This window comes from Hibiscus syriacus, unplaced genomic scaffold (assembly GCF_006381635.1).
Source record: "Hibiscus syriacus cultivar Baekdansim isolate YM2019G1 unplaced genomic scaffold, ASM638163v2 tig00109957_pilon, whole genome shotgun sequence".
Lineage (NCBI taxonomy): Eukaryota > Viridiplantae > Streptophyta > Magnoliopsida > Malvales > Malvaceae > Hibiscus > Hibiscus syriacus.
In genome coordinates, this window is record NW_024062539.1 from 3,230,540 (window position 1) to 3,249,152 (window position 18,613).

General features: G+C 35.1%; 1 protein-coding gene across 1 annotated transcript; it reads left to right on the forward strand.

Moving 5' to 3' along the window:
- Positions 1-3,112: 3,112 nt before the first annotated feature.
- LOC120211063 (outer envelope pore protein 24B, chloroplastic-like) lies at positions 3,113-3,989 on the forward strand. Its single transcript, XM_039209684.1, has 3 exons — positions 3,113-3,385; positions 3,470-3,826; positions 3,909-3,989. The coding sequence occupies exons 1-3, from the start codon at positions 3,113-3,115 to the stop codon at positions 3,987-3,989; spliced, it is 711 nt and encodes a 236-aa protein (XP_039065615.1).
- The last annotated feature ends 14,624 nt before the right edge of the window (positions 3,990-18,613 follow it).

Consider the following 18,613-nt stretch of genomic DNA (forward strand, 5'->3'; position numbering starts at 1 on the left):
CTTTCTTTTACTCTTCTTTTTCACCCAAAACCTCATCTATGCATCCATAACCCATCTTATTTCATAATAACTCAACAACATCATCAATATCTCACCCTAACTTTGGAAACCAAGAATCATATTAAATTTTCAACATGTTCAAATTTGATTTCTAACAATTTATACCCCTAATTCTAACTGATAACAAGTTAATTCCAACTTCAATATCCATTTATTCTCTTATTCACAATTTCACTTATAAACCTCTTATATTCAATCATTCATACCTTACTATACTTTGAGTTTGAAACTACTTTAAACCTTCCTTAAGTTTTCCTAATTCATCAAGAATCAAAATCATATCTAATTTACAAGAATTAACCAACTAAAGGATTCTTACCTTAACTAAGTAGCTCACGGAAAAGTAGAAGAAAGGAAGGATGAAGAACAAGAGAAGTATCTGGATATGCTTCCCTTAAAAATCCTTTTCCACGTGTTATAAAAATACCAAAATGAATTTCTAATTCATTTACCTTGTTAAAAGACCTTTTTTCCCTTCCATCTTTCCTTTCTTTTCTATTCCATCCTACACAATTAATTTTCCAGATAAGTCTCTAAACTTTTAAAATTATCTAATTTGGTCACTAAATCTTAAAATTTTACAAATAGGTCACTAACCCGGTGTTTGGGGTGTTACAAAACTAGCCTTAATTGATGCTCGGGAAATGGTCAGGATACCCGAGTTCCTTCAGTAAAGATAGTGTTGTCGAAGTATAGAAACAATCTGAATATCCTTACATAATGTACAAGGCACTTTAAACTGACTAACTAGGGCGCAAGGTCCAATACTCCCAAGGGGTGGATTAATCGAGGGTGTTGTGTTCGATATAGAGATTATGGGCCTCATCCTCAGTAGACTAGAGGTGTGTGTAAGCTTCGAGATACAGAATCCCTCAGCCGCAACATGATGTCTACCATAGAGTAAAGAGTGGGTATATGAATATACTCACTATTACATATTTTTATCAGTTAGTTTGAGCATGAAATGAACACTTCTAATATGGTTTTGTTGGTAGTGTGGCACTAAGCTAGTTAGCTCAGTGTTTGAAATTTGTTTCCTTACGCAGATTCATATGTGGAGATATTGAAGATCTTTTGTTCAGCCTAGATCCAGACCGAGATTTCAGAGCAGAGTACGCCTTGAGTTTTTTTAGAGGGCATGTATATTTGTATACCAGATTTTGTATATTCGAGTCGTAACTTGTTTTAAACGATGGTTTGTAGAAATTGAATTATTATGTTTTTGGGAGCTCTAGATGTGAACCATTTTTATATAAATATTGTCATTATATTTCCTTACGAGTATTTACAAATGTTTGATATAATTGAGCAAGTAAAGAAAATTTTTGGTTATCCACTCCGGTGGTTCTGTGTGGCATTTTAAACGGTTGATTGTGCGTCATACTGGTTTAGGGTGTTACAAAAGTAAATCGTCACCTCGAGGTGACGAGTTACTTAAGTTTTTTTTTTCAAAATGAAATTCACATGATAATCTAAAAAATATTTTTTTAATGGAACTCGTCACCTCGAGGTGACGAGTGACGAGTATCACAAGAAATATTAAAATATTCAACCTGCAATATAAAAATAATATCCCATGGAACTCATCACCTCCCCTGGCACTGTAGAAAATGTTGTAGATCACAAAATAAAATATGGGTTGCCCTATTGGGCCAAATAAAAACAGCGGGCGTCGTATTGGGCCAAAAAAACCGGAGCGACGCCTTTAATTTGGGCCTTACAATACTAAAATGGCTTAATATAAAAATAAGTGTCTATACTTAAAATTGACTTTTGGTACTTAAAGAATTTTTCTTTAAAAATAGGTACCTAATATTTTTAACAAAATATTCTTTAGGCACCAAAAGTCAATTTCAAGTAGAATTTTGACACTTATTTTTGTATCAAACCTACTAACATTATGCCAAAATTCGAGCAATAAAGAATATAACCCAGAGAAACCCACCAAATTCACATGTATATGAAGAAATGAAACTTTAACAATAAAGATTCGTTAACTGCATTACGTATTCAAACTAAAACTTCTGTTTTAAATTGGTCCTTAAACTTTTGAATATTCCAATTTCATCCTTTATTCATGACTCTCATTTTAAATTAGTCTTTAAACTTTTAAAAATTCTAATTTCATCCATAAACTATGACACTCTTCCTAAATTAATCCCAAATTTTTTAATATTAAAAATTTATTCCCAAATCCATCCAAATACGTAATTAGTTCAAACCATAGTTTAAGCTAAATTTTAATTTTTTTCAAACATATACTAATATAACTTGGTCTAATAATTTTATTAGCAAGAGATATGATTAGTATATATCTGTAGTTTTGGGATGAAACGAAATTCTCCAAAAAGTTTTGGGGAGTAATTTAGAATGAAGGTCGTAAGTTAAGGATGAAATTGAAATGTTTAAAAGTTTGAGGATTAATTTAAAAGTAAAAGTCATAGGGATAAATTGAAAATTTTATAAATTTAGAAACCAATTTAAAGTGAGGGTTGTACATTAAGGACATGTGATGCAATTAAATCTAAAGATAAAGATTTAAAAAAATAACCTAAAATATACGACAAAACTTACCATAAAATCAATATACTTTCGGTTAAAGCTAAAAAAATATAAAGGCATAAAACAAGTTTAGTCTTTGCGGACAAGTTTTTTTTTATCTATTCAATTTCTTTATTTATTAATCAAAAAAAAATCTTAATTAATATTAGTCTTTAAATTTAGATAACATTATACTCCATAAATAACATAATTTTGAAAGATCACATCATCAAAAGAATTATGAAATATTAAAAAATAATATCATTTTCAAATACTAATGGTGAAAAATATATAACAATCAAGTTGAAAAATTTGGTGTTGTTAGGCTAAAAGTTGCTTTATCTGAAAATAAAGAAAGAAAAAGAAAATATGTATTTACAACACAATTAACATTAGTCCAGTCCAAACCACAAACCTTTGCACAAGCCCATGCCAAGCCCCATAGTATTATTTCCTCAGCTCAATTGGAGACTCGTAGTTTATCGTCGAGATGCAAACTGAATACTTTGGCATGCAAAATTATAAAGGGAAACGGTTACGCCAACGTCTCCCTCTTTATCTCGGTTCCTTGTATCTCCCGAAGGAAATGAAGGCGTCTTTGAAAGGCAGATACACCAATGACCAGAGCACTGCCGTTGTTACTCTCGCCGTCAACACCGGCGATGTCAAGCTACTGGCCTCCATGAGTGATGCCACAATTGTCAAAGGTACCAGGCTCAACAATCTTACATTAACCGTCGAAAAACCAGGCACCTTCAACATCGACTATGATGTCCCCAAGAAGGTAACGCTTTTTAACATGGAACGGAAACTATTAATTTTTCCTCTAATGAATCACCCAACTCTTAATTGTTTGCATCATTTGTAGGATTTTCGGTTTCAGTTTATGAACTTGATCTGGGTTGCGGAGAAACCGTTGAAGCTTACTTACAATCACGACCATGGGGGTAACCAGACGGTAATGGACGGGGCATTGGTTTTGGATTCAACGAACAAAGTGTCGGCTAATTACATGTTTGGTACAAGGAACTTGAAGGTCAAATATAGTTACGTGCATGGAGGGGTTTCAGTTTACGAACCATGTTATGATTTGGGAAAGAATGCGTGGGATTTTTCTGTTTCGAGAAGAGTATTCGACGATGTTTTTAAGGCAACTTATCAGTCATGGAGTCGAGATTTTGCTTTTGAGTGGTCCAGAAATTCCAACTTGAATGGCACATTTAAGGTAATCACATATCTTCCTTAGTTTGCATCTAACATAAAATTTTCCGTATGAGATGAATTCTAACCATGATGCTTCCCCCCAGATTTCAGCAACCATCAACATGGATGGAGAATCAAAGGTGCCCAAGATATTTGCAGAGAGTACTTGGGATATGGACATGTGATTTTTTGTTCATCGGTCTTTTATCCATTTTGCGTGTTTTGAATTATATTCTTTTCGGACAAACTGCTTTCACGTTGGAGACGAAATCAAATAGGAAATAAAAGTTTAGCCATTAGCCAATGTTTTTGCAAAAAGACTCTCTACGTTATTTAGTCAATACTAACAATCAGTTAGTTTAATGGGATGAAACACTAGATCTCTTAAGTAATGTCAAAAATTCGAACCCTAATATTTGTGAATGGGACAAACTGGATTGGAAAGTCACCTCCCCTCTGCAGTACTTGATTTGAATTAGCCGATCAATAAATCGGATACCAATAATTAATTAAAAAAATCATTATCAGTTACAGAAGACAAGACGCTAGGAATGATATCGGGCATTAGCGTTCTTCTTGTTTAGGGTTTCAACTTCCATCCCCTAAATAGAATTTGAACTTTGATTATTCAAAGATCTAGAATGACAAATTTTACAAACACAATCGAGGTCTCATTGGCTAAAATATAAGCTATACTTTTTTATTTGTTTTTAAAAGTTTATTTAATTGAGTTGGTATACTACTCTGATTGAGTTGGTGTTATCGATTAACTAAATATTAACTTATTTTCAAATTATTAAAATATTTTTCTTATCTTATTATTATCAAGTGTCTGATTGAGTTGATGTTTTCGGTTAATCGAATAACAATCCAATTGAAAATTTATTAAAATGTTAATTATTATAAATAATAATTAATATTACATGATGGTGTTTTATTATAAATAAAATTTAATGGTAATTGAGGTACTCAAACTTTTCTAAACAAATTGGTGTGATCATTAAATTTTTTTAGGTTCAATATGATTCTTAAACCTATAAAAAAACTAATTTGGCCCTTTGATTAATAAATCAAATATTGATCATTATGATGCTAACATGACAATTCATAGCGTTAACATGACGGTATATGGTGTTTATATGGACATTATTATATTTAAAAACCCCCATTAATTCTTTATTTTTTGAAAAATAACCTCCTTAACAGATTTTTTAGAAAATACCCCCAAAGTGCATACGTGGACTAACTAGTGTCCCACGAAACACGCGTTAAACCCTTGCCTTCTACAAGGAGTAAGGAACATCCTACTTGGACACACTTTTCGAGGGACACAATTTAATACTAGTATTTAATGCCTCGGATTATGTTAAACGCGAGATTCCTGAGATATTGAACCGTCTTGAGAAATTTTCCACGAATGGTATTCAACATACCTCGTGTTTTCCAAGGAGTGAGATATGTTGTTTTCTAGCACAAATCAAAGGTGCTTATAGCATGTTCTGGGGGCATATTCAGGTATTTAATTTCAAAATTATTGCAATTTATAAGATTAGAGGATTAGTATTTGAATTTATCTTTTAGTTGAGGTCAATATGGAGACATACGAGATATCGTAAACGAGTCAAAAAGCGGGTTGAAAATGGTTCCAAAGCTTGTTTTGTGCATGAAGGAAATGCTAAAATGGTTTGGTAGGCATATTCGAGGTAGGTTTCCGGGTAATTAATCTGAAAAATGGTTCCAAAGCTTTTTTTTCGATTGTAACTTATTTTTCGATTGAGAGTAATATCGGCACATATGAGACATTATAATTGGGATAAAAATTGCGTTCAAAATGGTTCCAAAGCTTGGTTTTTTTACATGAAGAAGGTGCTAACATGGCTTGATAGGCATGTTCGAGGCAGGGTGAAAATCATATTGTTGAAGGATAACCTAAACAAATTAATAATTAAAGCTTAATTAATAACTTAAACAAATTTTAGCATTATATATTTAAAACATAAAAATGTATTCATTAAAATAAACTAATTGAGACGAGGGCGTGATCGATTTGGACATTTGTTTTTCTAGTGTACGGGATTCCTACAAATACTACATAGCTTCGGTTGTTCGGTTCTTTCTCGATGGTCGACCATATCCTTATCACAGAAATCCTCATTGAGCATAGACGACCCTTTTTTTGGCGTTGTAGTGCAAAATCTGACCTTATTGTAGGTTCATCTTCAAACGCATCCGGATCTCTTTCGTTTTCAGTGGGAGAAAACTCAAATTGATACACATTGAATATGGTTTCCAGTAAGTACACTCGATCAACAAATTGCTTGTAGTCAATCCATACAGAAGAACAAGCGGCAATGACGTGTGGATACGGGTATTTGAATATTTGGAATACTTCGCAGTTGCATGTATTGTATAACTTCGAATGGCCTCAAATATTCTAAAACAAGGAATTGATTTTTTTCACAAGAGACACATGTCGAACTCATCGCATTTGAGTGATGTATAAAGGTTTGAAATTTTTATGGAGGTCTGGGTGGATTTTGTGACCACCTACAATCCACTCAAATGCTTGCCTTTCCAAGGATGCATACATGGTTGCCAATCGATAATATGTCGCTTTGACAATGGAAGTGATAGGTAAATGTCGCATTCCCTTCAGTGATGAATTGATTGCCTCAGCCAAGTTCGTTGTCATGTAACCATATCGTTTGTCCCCATGAAATGAACGAAGCCATTACTCCCTCGGGATTTTAGCAAGGTAGTTGTAGCCTTCCTGATTCTTGTGTCTCAATTATTCAAACAACTCGTCAATCTCGCATACAAGTGTTCTACATATTAAAAATGCAACAATTAATTATAAATAATAAATGAGAAGATATCTGAATCCAAAAAAATGAAAAACATACCCATTCAAAGAACCATTACGCGTTCATCTTCGTTCCTAAACTTTTATAAAACAATTTGGAGCAATATGGAGTAAACAATACCGATTATAAATATGGGGAGGCTTCCAAGACGGTCGTATACGCTCGATTGCTTATCTGATCCCTACGTCTCAGTCATAAATAAAAATATCATACCAGGACACTCTCGCAAAACATGTGATAGAACATATATGTGTAAGTACAAAGAAGAATTCCCAAGAGTCTATATCATCCTTTTCGACTACTGCAAATGCAATAGGAATTGTTTTCCTATTGCCTTCCTGTGCTACTACCATCAACATTATTTGTGTGTATCTACCATACAACCAAGTGTCGTCGATATAAACCATCAGCTTGCAGTGTAAATGTCCAAAATAGCATACATAATTGGCACACACCTTGTACGAAACGATCATTTTTGTACTCCAACACAATTTCCAGTTTAACGACCCGGCACAGTATGTATTTCTTCATCAATTTTAGCCATGGCCGAAACTCTTTGTGTGATTCTTCCATTAGCCATACACTTTTTGTTGAGCATGATACCCATCATACCATGCTTTATGGTAGTTAATTGTGTAGCCGTACTGAAAAGTGATTGCAACAATACAACTGGAAATTGTAAAATGTAGATTTTCTTTAACCAGTGGTATGAAGGCATCACAAAGCATGTGAACATCTAAGATTGGATGATCCTGAGTGAGCCTATTCGCGGTGCATGTATGAGGTTGATCATATTTTATTAGCTTCCATAGGTTGTTCATCCTTTTCAAACGTGATACACGAACCCTCCAATTACATCCCTCAAACTTGTAGACAGATTCAACCATGTACTTGTCTGCATCTATTTTTTACAATCGACGTAATTGAGCGATGTATATTATAGTTCTTAATGGCAACCATAACAAGTTCTTTTGTTCTGAATGTCATTCCAACATAGAGCTTACCATCACCATGTTCGTTGTATTGATCAAGCTGTGGGAATTGCATAAAGTCCAAAGCGTTTAAAGGTTCCATCTCAACTGTTATGAAGTGGGATGCTGGCTGGTAATAAGAAACCGAAGGCACTATCTTATACCTCCTTATTCTCTCTACTGGGGTCTCCGATGGCACTCACACGCTCTAGGGTGCCGGCTGAATAGTTTGTGCTTGAGGGATGGCATCCACTATCTCTTTGAGAGTGGAAGTCAAACCTCTGAAGAAAGTTGCCGCAGCGGAAACCACCTCTAAAGGAATTCCCTGATCCTCTAGGCATGAACTCCTCACTGACACTGTCAGATGAGAGGCTTAACTCTACATCATATCCTCACAACCATGCTCGGCACTATCGGCCATCACAACATTCTACAACACAGATTAATAAATATAGCACCAACAAGATTCCAGGCTTACATACGTACTTTAAGTACCTATGGGCATGTATTCATTGACACCTTACTAAAACGACCATTGAGTGATAGGACCGACTAAACCTGAAGATATGATACAATTAAATATAAAACCATAAACCGATTAAAGTGTCACACTGGGCTACCGAGGTAACCCTTGATTTTCAAAACATGTTCATTTTCTTTTCAAACATACTAAATAATTTTATAATAAAACATAAATAACTTTTATGAAAAAAACCTTTTTAAAAAATCGGACCTCCGTAACACGTAATTTAAAACCAAAATAATACAATAATGAGATTAATAAATTGAATACATGAGTAAGGTTCTATGAATACACATACCTACTAGAGCTATAATACAATACTCTATCGGAGATGCTGGAAATCCTGCTGTGACGGTGCTCCACGAACTGTCCAAGCTATTGACCTAGCTACGAAAAACATCTGAAGGTTGAGCATACAAAGCCCAGCAGTATAATCACTAATCTAGAGCATCATAAGAATTTAATAAACATAAACAAGATGAAGACATGGTACTAAGTAGTAGATACATGCATGGCCTAGATCAAGTGCTATCTACTTAAGGCTTTACTACTAAGCAGTATGTAGATGCACAAGTGTTATCTATTTAAGGCTTTACTGCTCTATCATTGAAGTAGGGGTCTTACATTTCCCTTAATCCTCTGCTAAGGGCCTCGCCATGAGTACCTCTCTAAAGGGTCTTTAACCCTAATAACTGAACATGCTACTCTTTATCGAAATGCGACACTCATACTCCTGTGCATTATCTGAATGCAAGCCTGACATACTGTGCATTATCTGAATACAAACCTTACTAGTATCTGGTCTAACATAACCATCAGACACTAGCTACTGATGGAACCCCAGTGTCACATAGCATTGGTGTAATTCCCACAAAACATACGGAATGATCTCGTGGTCCTCACATAGCCATTAGTTATATCAGGGAAGGGGAACCCGGTGTCACATAGCATCGGTACAATTACTTATTTGGTCCGTCGCAAATTGCCTTATATTTAAAAAATCCTTTTTTGTGGCTAATTGGTCCTAAATCCAAACCCAATTAAGCTCAAAGACTTTACTTATGAATTTCATGAAGTTCACTTACCTCTCGGGTAAACCCGAAACTACTAGCAAGAAATTTGGGGTGTTACACTAACACAATCAACAAACTGTCTCAGCTTATGAATAAACCAATGACGGAACATTGGACTGCCACCAAACGTTTACTTTGCTATCTCTGCGGCACCTTGGATCATGGCATCACGCTTCGTTGCTCCTCATCTCTTTCCCTTCATGCGTTCACGGATGCTGACTGGACAGGTAACAAGGATGATTTCACTTCCACAAGTGCTTACATTGTATATATCGGTTAAAATCCTATTTCCTAGAGTTTCAAGAAACAAAAAACTATTGCGCATTCCTCTACTTAAGCTGAGTATCACTTTGTTGCAGCCACTGCCGCTGAATTACAATGGATTTGTTCCCTCCTCACTGAACATGATGTTCATATTCCAAATTAGCCAATGGTTTACTGTGACAATGTTGGCACAACAAAGCTTTGCACTAATCCTGTCTTTATCTCTCGCATGAAGTACGTTACCTTGGACTATCATTTTATCAGGGAACAAGTGCAAAATGGACTTCTTCCCATCTCCCATGTCTCATCATCTGATCAACTTGATGTTCTGACTAAGTCGCTATCTCGCCACCAGTTCACCATGGTTATCAACAAGATTGGACTCACTCCACCTCTGTCCACCATCTTGCAGGAGCATGATAAGAATACATAACTCTAGTGTTTCTGTTTTGAAAGAATTCATTTTGTTTAATGTTGCTGATTTGTTGTAATTTGTTTTCCTTAATAATAGGTTTAAGTTTGTTGTAACATATCAGCTTTTCCAGTACATTTCTAAGGCTGAACTTTGTACGTAAACCCATGTAAACAATGCAAATGCATCACTGGAAATATTCCAAAATCCAATCTGTTTAGAGGGGTTGTCCACATGCAACTGTTGTTTGGCAAAAAATGCACCTTTCAACCTGTCGGCCTCATTTCTGGACCTCTTATCTTCGAGAGTGGCTTTACTTCAATCTCTGCTCTCATGCCGGCACTACAGCAAAAGTGGCTTGATGCGTCGTTTTTTTTACTTATAGCGGCATTTTTAAACGCCGCTAAAAACACCTGCGGTTTAAAGACAAACGCCGCTAAAGTTTGCGGCGTTTTCAACAAAAAAATGCCTCAATAGGTGACAACATACAGCGGCGTTTATTCAACAAACGCCGCAAAAGGTATTGATATTTAGCAGCGTTTTGCAGAAAAATGCCGCAATAGGTGTTGATATTTAACGGCATTTGGCAGACAAACGCCGCAATTGGCGTTGATGTTTAGCGGCGTTTTCTTCACAAACGCCGCAGTAGATGTTTATTTTTACCGGCATTTTTCCTACAAACACCGCAGAATATGTTGATATTTAGCAGCGTTTTCGTACAAACGCCGCAGAATATGTCTTGAGATTTAGCGGCATTTTCATCGAAAACACCGCAATATGTCTTGAGATTTCACGGCGTTTTTATCACAAACGCCGCTAAATGTATGGTATATTGCATCATTTTTTGTTACAAACACCGCTAAATAACAAAGAATTTAACAGTTCTAAAAATTATGCTTAATACCCCAAATCTGTTTTTTCAACCTGTTCCATTATCCAACAAACAAAACAGCAATAACATCAAATCCAATATAATAAATAAAAGTTTTCATTAACGTAATATAAGTTAAGTTAAAGACAGTTCAGTAACATTAACATAATGCTCATAACATAAATGAGGCTACGATGGTGGATTCTGAGGTTGCGTTTTTTGTATTATCAGCATCATATCATTGAGTCGTTTTTCAAATTCTTTACATCTCTGCTGATATATTACTTCTCTCTGTTCTGCCGCTGCCTCTCTCTGTGCTACCACTGCTTCTCTCTCTGCTTCCGCTGCTGCTCTAGCTGCTTCCGCTACTGCTCTCTCTGCTTCCCTTGCTTCATTTTCCGCTTTCAAGTTAGCCATTTGTTGATCCATCTCAGCCAACTTTTCTTTTAAATGACCAACTTCTAATTGGGAAGATCGAGACTATGATGACATGTACTGTGATGAACTGGATCCAAAATATTTGGTGGGAGTAACGAATGATCCTTGACAGCGCACCCAACCATATCTTTCAGGACCCAAAACGTCATTAATAGCTTGGTTTTCAATGTCATCATCATTAACAATACCTTGACTCGAAGCAGTAGCATGATACTCTGCCCTTTTCTCCCTCAATTTTTCCTAATAATAAAGTGAATAATTAATTAAAATAAAAAATATCATGGTACAAATATAAATAAAGTTAGGTAAATTACTATGAGTTAGTATGTGTCATGTCGAAGAGTTGGATTCGACCAACTTTAGAACCGGATGTATTTTCCTACAATGTACCATAATGTAATTACTATGAGTTAGTATGTACATGGAATACAAAAAAACTATTTCAATAATCTATAATACCTCCTCATGAGCTATACAAGCAAAGCTCTTCGATCCAGCCGTGTGCGTAAACTTTTGTTGTTGCCTGCTAGCAACACCAACATGCTCTCGGTCCTACAATGTCAAACAACCACTTATAATGATGATTTAAATTTTGTTACAAGTATTTATGAAAAATACATCATACCTGTCCTTTTTGAGAACTCCAAAATCTGACTACCTGAGCATTCCTGGTGGGACTGTTTGCAACTTCTCTTCAAGGCTGAGATCATTCTTGAAGTATTTCTTCTTTAAGGAGCTCTTGTGGTCCCTCCATCTCTTCCCTAACACTTGCTTCACATAATCGTCAGAGACCTCTAAAACAAATTTCTCCTATACAGCAAATAAGTGTGCACCGTAAGTATAAATTAGTATTGAATTTATATATAGTATCTATTATAATGACATTATTACCTTAACAAAATCCAACGCTTGATTTTTGTTACTATTAGGCATTTTGCGCCATGACTCATAATTGATCGGTAACAGATTCGCATTACGTCCAACTATGCCTAAGTAACCTGCTAGAAGACGTGATTCTGGGCCAATAGGTTGACCGGCATCGTTTCTTGAAACTTTGACACGATGCCTAGGAGGAAGTTGGTATAATTCCTTTAAAGTTGTACGTCCTCGAGTCTTGCGCGTTCCAGCATTTTCAACTATATAAGAAATTATTAAATGTCAGTTTTGAAAATGAACAAAGTAGTAAATAAAGTTTCGAGGATTACCTTGAATTTCTACTTCTTCAACAGTTTCAGGAACTTTGGAAGACTCAGGTGCATTCGTTTCCTCGTTATTTCTTTCTTCATGGTCTTCAGAAGGTCGAACAACCCGTAAATCAGATATTTTTCTCCTCGGCATTATATCTGTAATAAACAAACATGAGTAATAAAAACGATTTAATTAATGAATACATTGAAAGACAACATGTTAAGGGTTATAACATTATAAATAAATAAATGAAGATATAAAATCGTACAACAGTCTTATGTAATGTCATTTGTCATAAATATCTTCATCAACGTCCTCCCGAACCCATTGAAATTGTGTTGTATTACTGATAATTTCATCTAAGTTTTGTGGTAGTAGAGGTAAACACTCTGATCTTGTTTCAATGTCATCTCTACTTCCATCCCCGATGTCTATCAAGTCTCTGGGGGTATTTCGAAGCACAACATACCAACCGTCATCCATTGGATCGTGACAATAAAATACTTGTTTCACTTGAGAGGAAAATACATATGGTTCATCCATCAAACGTTGACCCGTGTGAATTAATTGAGAGAAATTCACCATTGAAAACCCGAATTTATCTCTTATTATACATCTGTTTACATCAACCCAGTCACACCGAAACAACACAACCTTTCGTTTTCCATAATAATCTAACTCAATAATGTCCGTAAGATTTCCATAATAATCGACCTCTCCATCCTGCGAATTATTGTCCCTTACAGTAGCATAATTTGTAGTTGATGAAGTAACTACGACTTCACAATTTTGTGTCCTCCTTAATCTTTCACGAGATTTTGTGTCTCTTACAGTAGCATAAAATAACATGTTACAATTAACACTATTAACTTGTCCTACTAGCTCGTCTACAGTGAAGATCATTTCCAGGAATCTAACTCATGTACTCCACTAATGAATGTAACAAAAATATGAAGAACGAAGCACATAAAAAGGGGGCGATTTTCTTAAAAACCAAGGAAGTGAAAATATGATTGCTAGTTCTAGATAGCGGAAGAGAAGCTAAAAATCTAAAGAAAATGATACCAGGAAGAAACCGACATTAAAAATTCAGAACAAAAAGGTTTTCTTATTGAGAAAGATTCCAAAATCATTCCATCAAGAATACATGAATAACACAATCACGCAATCGAAAATTAACCTTAATAAAAGAAATTTTCATAATTTATATCTTTTAAAAACAAAACACTATAATCCCAAGGAAATCAGAATGCATTGCGAAAAATCCAGAATAGCATCATGCAATTGCTAAAACGAATCAAAATACCAGATCCATTAATTGGCACTTGCATGCAATCGAAAGCCACATCCTAAAACCCGAATTTAGACAGGTATCAAAATAATTAGATAGCAGGATATGTATCAAAATTGAAGTAAACTATCAACTTGAAACATCTAAACTTGCAGTTTCATTAGAAAATTGAACTTATAAAACTAGATACCCCCTCTCATTTCCAGCAAAACTGAAAATAAAATCCAAAGAATTACCACTTACCAGCCAATGCCAGCCGCCAAGTCCAACAGCCTTGTTAACGACGCCTTAAAGACCAACGAGCACTGATTTACTACGATTGTTTCCAATGAAGACCACCTTAGTATGACGCGGCAACACCGATTAAATTGTTTTAGCACTAGGCAACTACTGCAAGCTTAAAGTGAGATCAACGAATTAGACCTCTTCTCTGCAAGGAATTGTAACACCACCCAATTTAACGATTTTATGTTAGTGTTTGCTTAATTTTTCAAAAATCAGAACTGAGAACCAGTGAAAAGGGGAAAACTCAATGAGGTATAATATGAATGATTTATACAACTAGTACGAGAATGATTCATGAAAATGAATAAAGTTATCTCTTCATTTCACAAAAAAACAAAATGGATAAAATCTACTACTTACTGATTATGAAGGGCAACGTATGAATTCAACTCCTTGATCTGCAAGAGACTGCCATAAGGAAGCCCGATTTGCTGGATTGATGGCCACTCAACGGTGATAAACAAATTAGGGTTTAGGGTCGACGACGTCAATGGTGGATAATAGAAGCCCGATTTACTGAAAATTCGACTCAAACGGGCACCAAAATTGTGGGAGGGTCGAAGGTGATAAACAAATTAGGGCTCGGGCGAATGACAGATTTTGGGGGTTTTATAATACTTTACAGCGTTTGCAAACAAAACGCCACTACATGCCAAATATATTGCAGCGTTTACGCCAAAACGCTACTACTGGCCAACTCTATAGTGGCGTTTGTATGACAAATGCCACAGAAGTGTTACTGTATTGGGGCGTTTACATAAAAACGTCATAAAATCCCTATTTTTTTGTAGTGAAACGCCACTAAATTTTTACTATTTTACGGCGTTTTTATATAAACGCCGCTAAAGTATTACTATTTGGCGGCGTTTATATAAAAACGCTGGTATATCCCCAAATATTATGGCGTTTGTTGTAAAAAGGCCACTAAATATTACATCTATTATGGCGTTTGTATAAAAAAGCCACTATAGATCTGCCCTTTAGTGGCGTTTTTGGATACAAACACCGCAAAAGGTCATATATAGAGGCATTTTTTGATACAAACGCCGCTAATTACCTTTATGTAAATAAGATTAGTTGATTTTACATATTTCATTTATGCTCTACAACCACTAAATTGACTGATATATGTAGCTTTATCTATTTAACAACAACCATACATTTTAATTAAGACATAAGTTATGCATAAAAATACTTAACAATAAAATACATTAAAATTTAGAAACATTAAAGTTATGCATAAATAGTCTTCACCATATTGTTTCACTACAATTTAGTTGTGCTCCTTCGTGGATAAAGGACGTAGGAAAGTTGTTTTCCTTGTTTGACGATGCATCGTTAAGTTTTTTCTCTGTGTAAACTCTATATGGAGAAAATCTTCATCAATTTCACCAAATTAATCCCCTACATTCGGTTCACCAAGAAGACTCCTTGCGCGCTTCAGTTCTTCACTTGAAACAGATAACGACCTTCCACCTACAATATAAAACTTCATTGGAGGTGGCTTGGGAACTGAATCAAACATTAAAATAAATTTAAATAGATGATAGAAACGTTTACTTGGAGTAACAGTAGAGACAACATCGTCTTCATTGAGGATAGATACTGCTTTTGCAATTGAATATTCTTTCAACGCCACAGAGTTACCAAATTCGGTTCTAAACATCGGGTATTTATCCACTCCTATATCATCGTTCTCAATAAGCTTCGAAGATCCTACATGCGTACGATCTATGAAATTTGACTGAGCATAGAAAAACAAATTATAGCGGCTGAAAGATTCATAGATTATTACCTTCAAGAAGGAGATTGGCCATGGAAGGGTATGGAGCAATAAAAGTTCCTTTCGAGTCATCATCCAGTTTCGACGGCGAGATCGGACCGATATCCTCCCAACGATAATTTGATCCATCATCAGAGCAAATACGCCACTTAGACATTCCGTCGACGATAATTTCTCTTACTAAATGCAACACCTGCTCTCTTTTTCTCAAATACATTAGCTTTTTGGGTTTTCCCCATTTTCAAAAGACCAAAAAAATGAAAAATATCATTAATGATAAGAGGAATCAAACCGTGCAGTTGGGTTATAGTTCGTCGGTGAGAGGCCCGATTTGGTCGCTGGGACATACAAACGACGACGTCGGTAGGAATCGAATCGTTTGAGAGCTATTGTTGTTCCAGAGAAGAAGCTTTGAGGGAAGAAGAGTTTAAATGATTTTAAGGTTCGGGTAAAAAAAAATGAGGACTATATATTTAACATTTTGCGGCGTTTATACAAAAAAAATGCCACTATTGATTACACTATTGTGGCGTTTGTTAAAAAACGCCACTATTAATTAACATTATTGCGGCGTTTGTCTAAAAATGCCACTATTTATTATCACTATTGCAGCGTTTTAAGAATAAATGCCACTATATGTGTAATCTATTACGGTGTTTATGGTATAAACGCCGCTAATTTGCCGATCTATTGTGGCATTTTGGCTAAAATGCCACTATATGTTAATCTATTGTGGTATTTATGGTATAAATGCCGCTAATTTACCATTCTATTACGGCGTTTGTTAAAAAACTCCGCAATAAACCACACTATTGCGACGTTTTTTGTAAACCGCTATATGTCAAATCTATTGCAGCGTTTTTACAACAAACGCCAAGTATCAATTTGTGGCGCTACGATTGTAAACGCTGCTATATGTTTAACTTTTGTGGCGTTTTCTCTCCAAACGCCGCTAAAAATGCCGCTACATATCAATTTTGCTGTAGTACGATTATCTTTCTCAGAATGATTTGAGCACTCCTTGGATTCTCCTCTTTGCCTCCCTTATCTGGAATATATGGAAAAGCAAAATGAATTTGTATTCAATGACTCCCCTAACTCCACTGCTTCCATTATTCAAAAGAGTGTTGTTTGGGTAAAACACTATAATCAGCACTGCTCCCCCACGACCTGAAATAATAGATGTGAACATACTGAGCCTGCTCGTTGGTCAAACCCTCCCCTGCGATGGGTAGCTCTCAACACTGATGGCTTTTTCAACACTTCCAGTGGCAAGAGTTCGATTGGTGGAATCTTCCGAAATGAAAGCGGCTCTTGGATCTCTAACTTCTCTCACTCTATAGGCATCACAGAACCTTTACAAGCTGAGCTTTAGGCTATATATGATGGTTTAAACGTTGTTTGGTCCCTCGGTCTTGAATTTTTATAGGTTCAATCATACCGTTTCTTGATTGTGGCTCTCGTCAACTCTCCTAATGCTCATACCTACAATCACTCCTTGGTTCGGGCCATCAACACCCTTCGACACCGTAGATGGGAGACTGAAGTCGCTTGGATACCTCGTGAAGCCAAAAAAACTGCCGACACCTTGGCAAAACTCGGCTCTCAACAACTATATGACCTCACCATTTACGACGATCCCCCTGAGTCAGTCATCCCTTTCATTTCTCTGGATCCTACCACTCTCACTGCTCCTCTTATGGAGTTTTTTTAGATAGTCTATTTTCCTTTCAATTAAAAAAAATCTAAAATTTAAAACAAAATACTTTGAAAAAGATACTATAGGATCTAAAGTTGATTGATGGTGTAATGGTTGATCCATTTAGGCACTTTTTTTTAATGGTGGGGTTCCTATATAACAAGAAGACGCTGAAGAGTACATACTTGATTACTGAAGTATGAATATGACTGTTAATGAAAATGAAATATATATAATGCAATATGTGTGTATTTTGATCAAATGAAAAATAGAAGAATCTCATCCTACATCATAATTTAAAAAAATTATTTTAATTAATTATATTACACCTTTTTAAATCATGATTCTTATTTTAAATTCATTTCTAAAATTTTAAATGTTTCAAGTTCATCCTCTTTGAATGTTTTAATTTTTTCTTGAAACTATGACTCTCATTCTAAATTGATCACTAAACTTTTGAAGGTTTCAATTTCATCTCAAACTGTCAATATATGTTAATCACATCCCCTATTAATAAAATTATTAGGACAAACTCTATTGTTATATGTTTGGAAAAAAAAGTTAGTTTAAACTATAAGTAAAACTAATTACATATTTAGATGAATTTGGAGATGAAATTTGAAGATTCAAAAGTTTAAGGATCATTTTAGAAGGAAGATCATAACATGAGGATATAAATGAAAAATTAAAATTAATTTAAAATGAAATTAGTGTGGCAACTAATTTTTGTATGTCCTTTTATTATTATTATTATTATATTAAAATTATTATTAATATATTTTATTTTATTTTACAAATGTAAAAAATGTTACATCAAGCCCTAACCTAATGGCCCAATTAACAAATCGACCCACATTACAACAAACTAGCCCAAACCATATTGTAAATCGAGCCCAAAACACCAAACCCGAACCCCAAGTTAAATCCTAGCTAACCTAACCTAATCCTAAACCCTAACCAACATGATACCCTACTATTGTCGTTGCTGCCTGCTGTTTCCTACTGTTGCCACTGTCAGTTGAAACTTTTCGTCGACTCCACTGCTAGTTTATCCCTTCACTGAGCCACATCTGTTCAAAAACAGTGACAAATCAAATCAAATCAAATTGACAAGCGTCATAATTGTCAAATAATTAATCCTTTTTAC

Bases quoted from the DNA above. Each gene is read 5' to 3' on its own strand.
- LOC120211063 (XM_039209684.1), top strand. From the start codon at position 3,113: ATGCAAAATTATAAAGGGAAACGGTTACGCCAACGTCTCCCTCTTTAT. The intron at 3,386-3,469 runs GTAACGCTTTTT...CATCATTTGTAG, and splicing joins ACTATGATGTCCCCAAGAAG to GATTTTCGGTTTCAGTTTAT. The intron at 3,827-3,908 runs GTAATCACATAT...GCTTCCCCCCAG, and splicing joins ACTTGAATGGCACATTTAAG to ATTTCAGCAACCATCAACAT.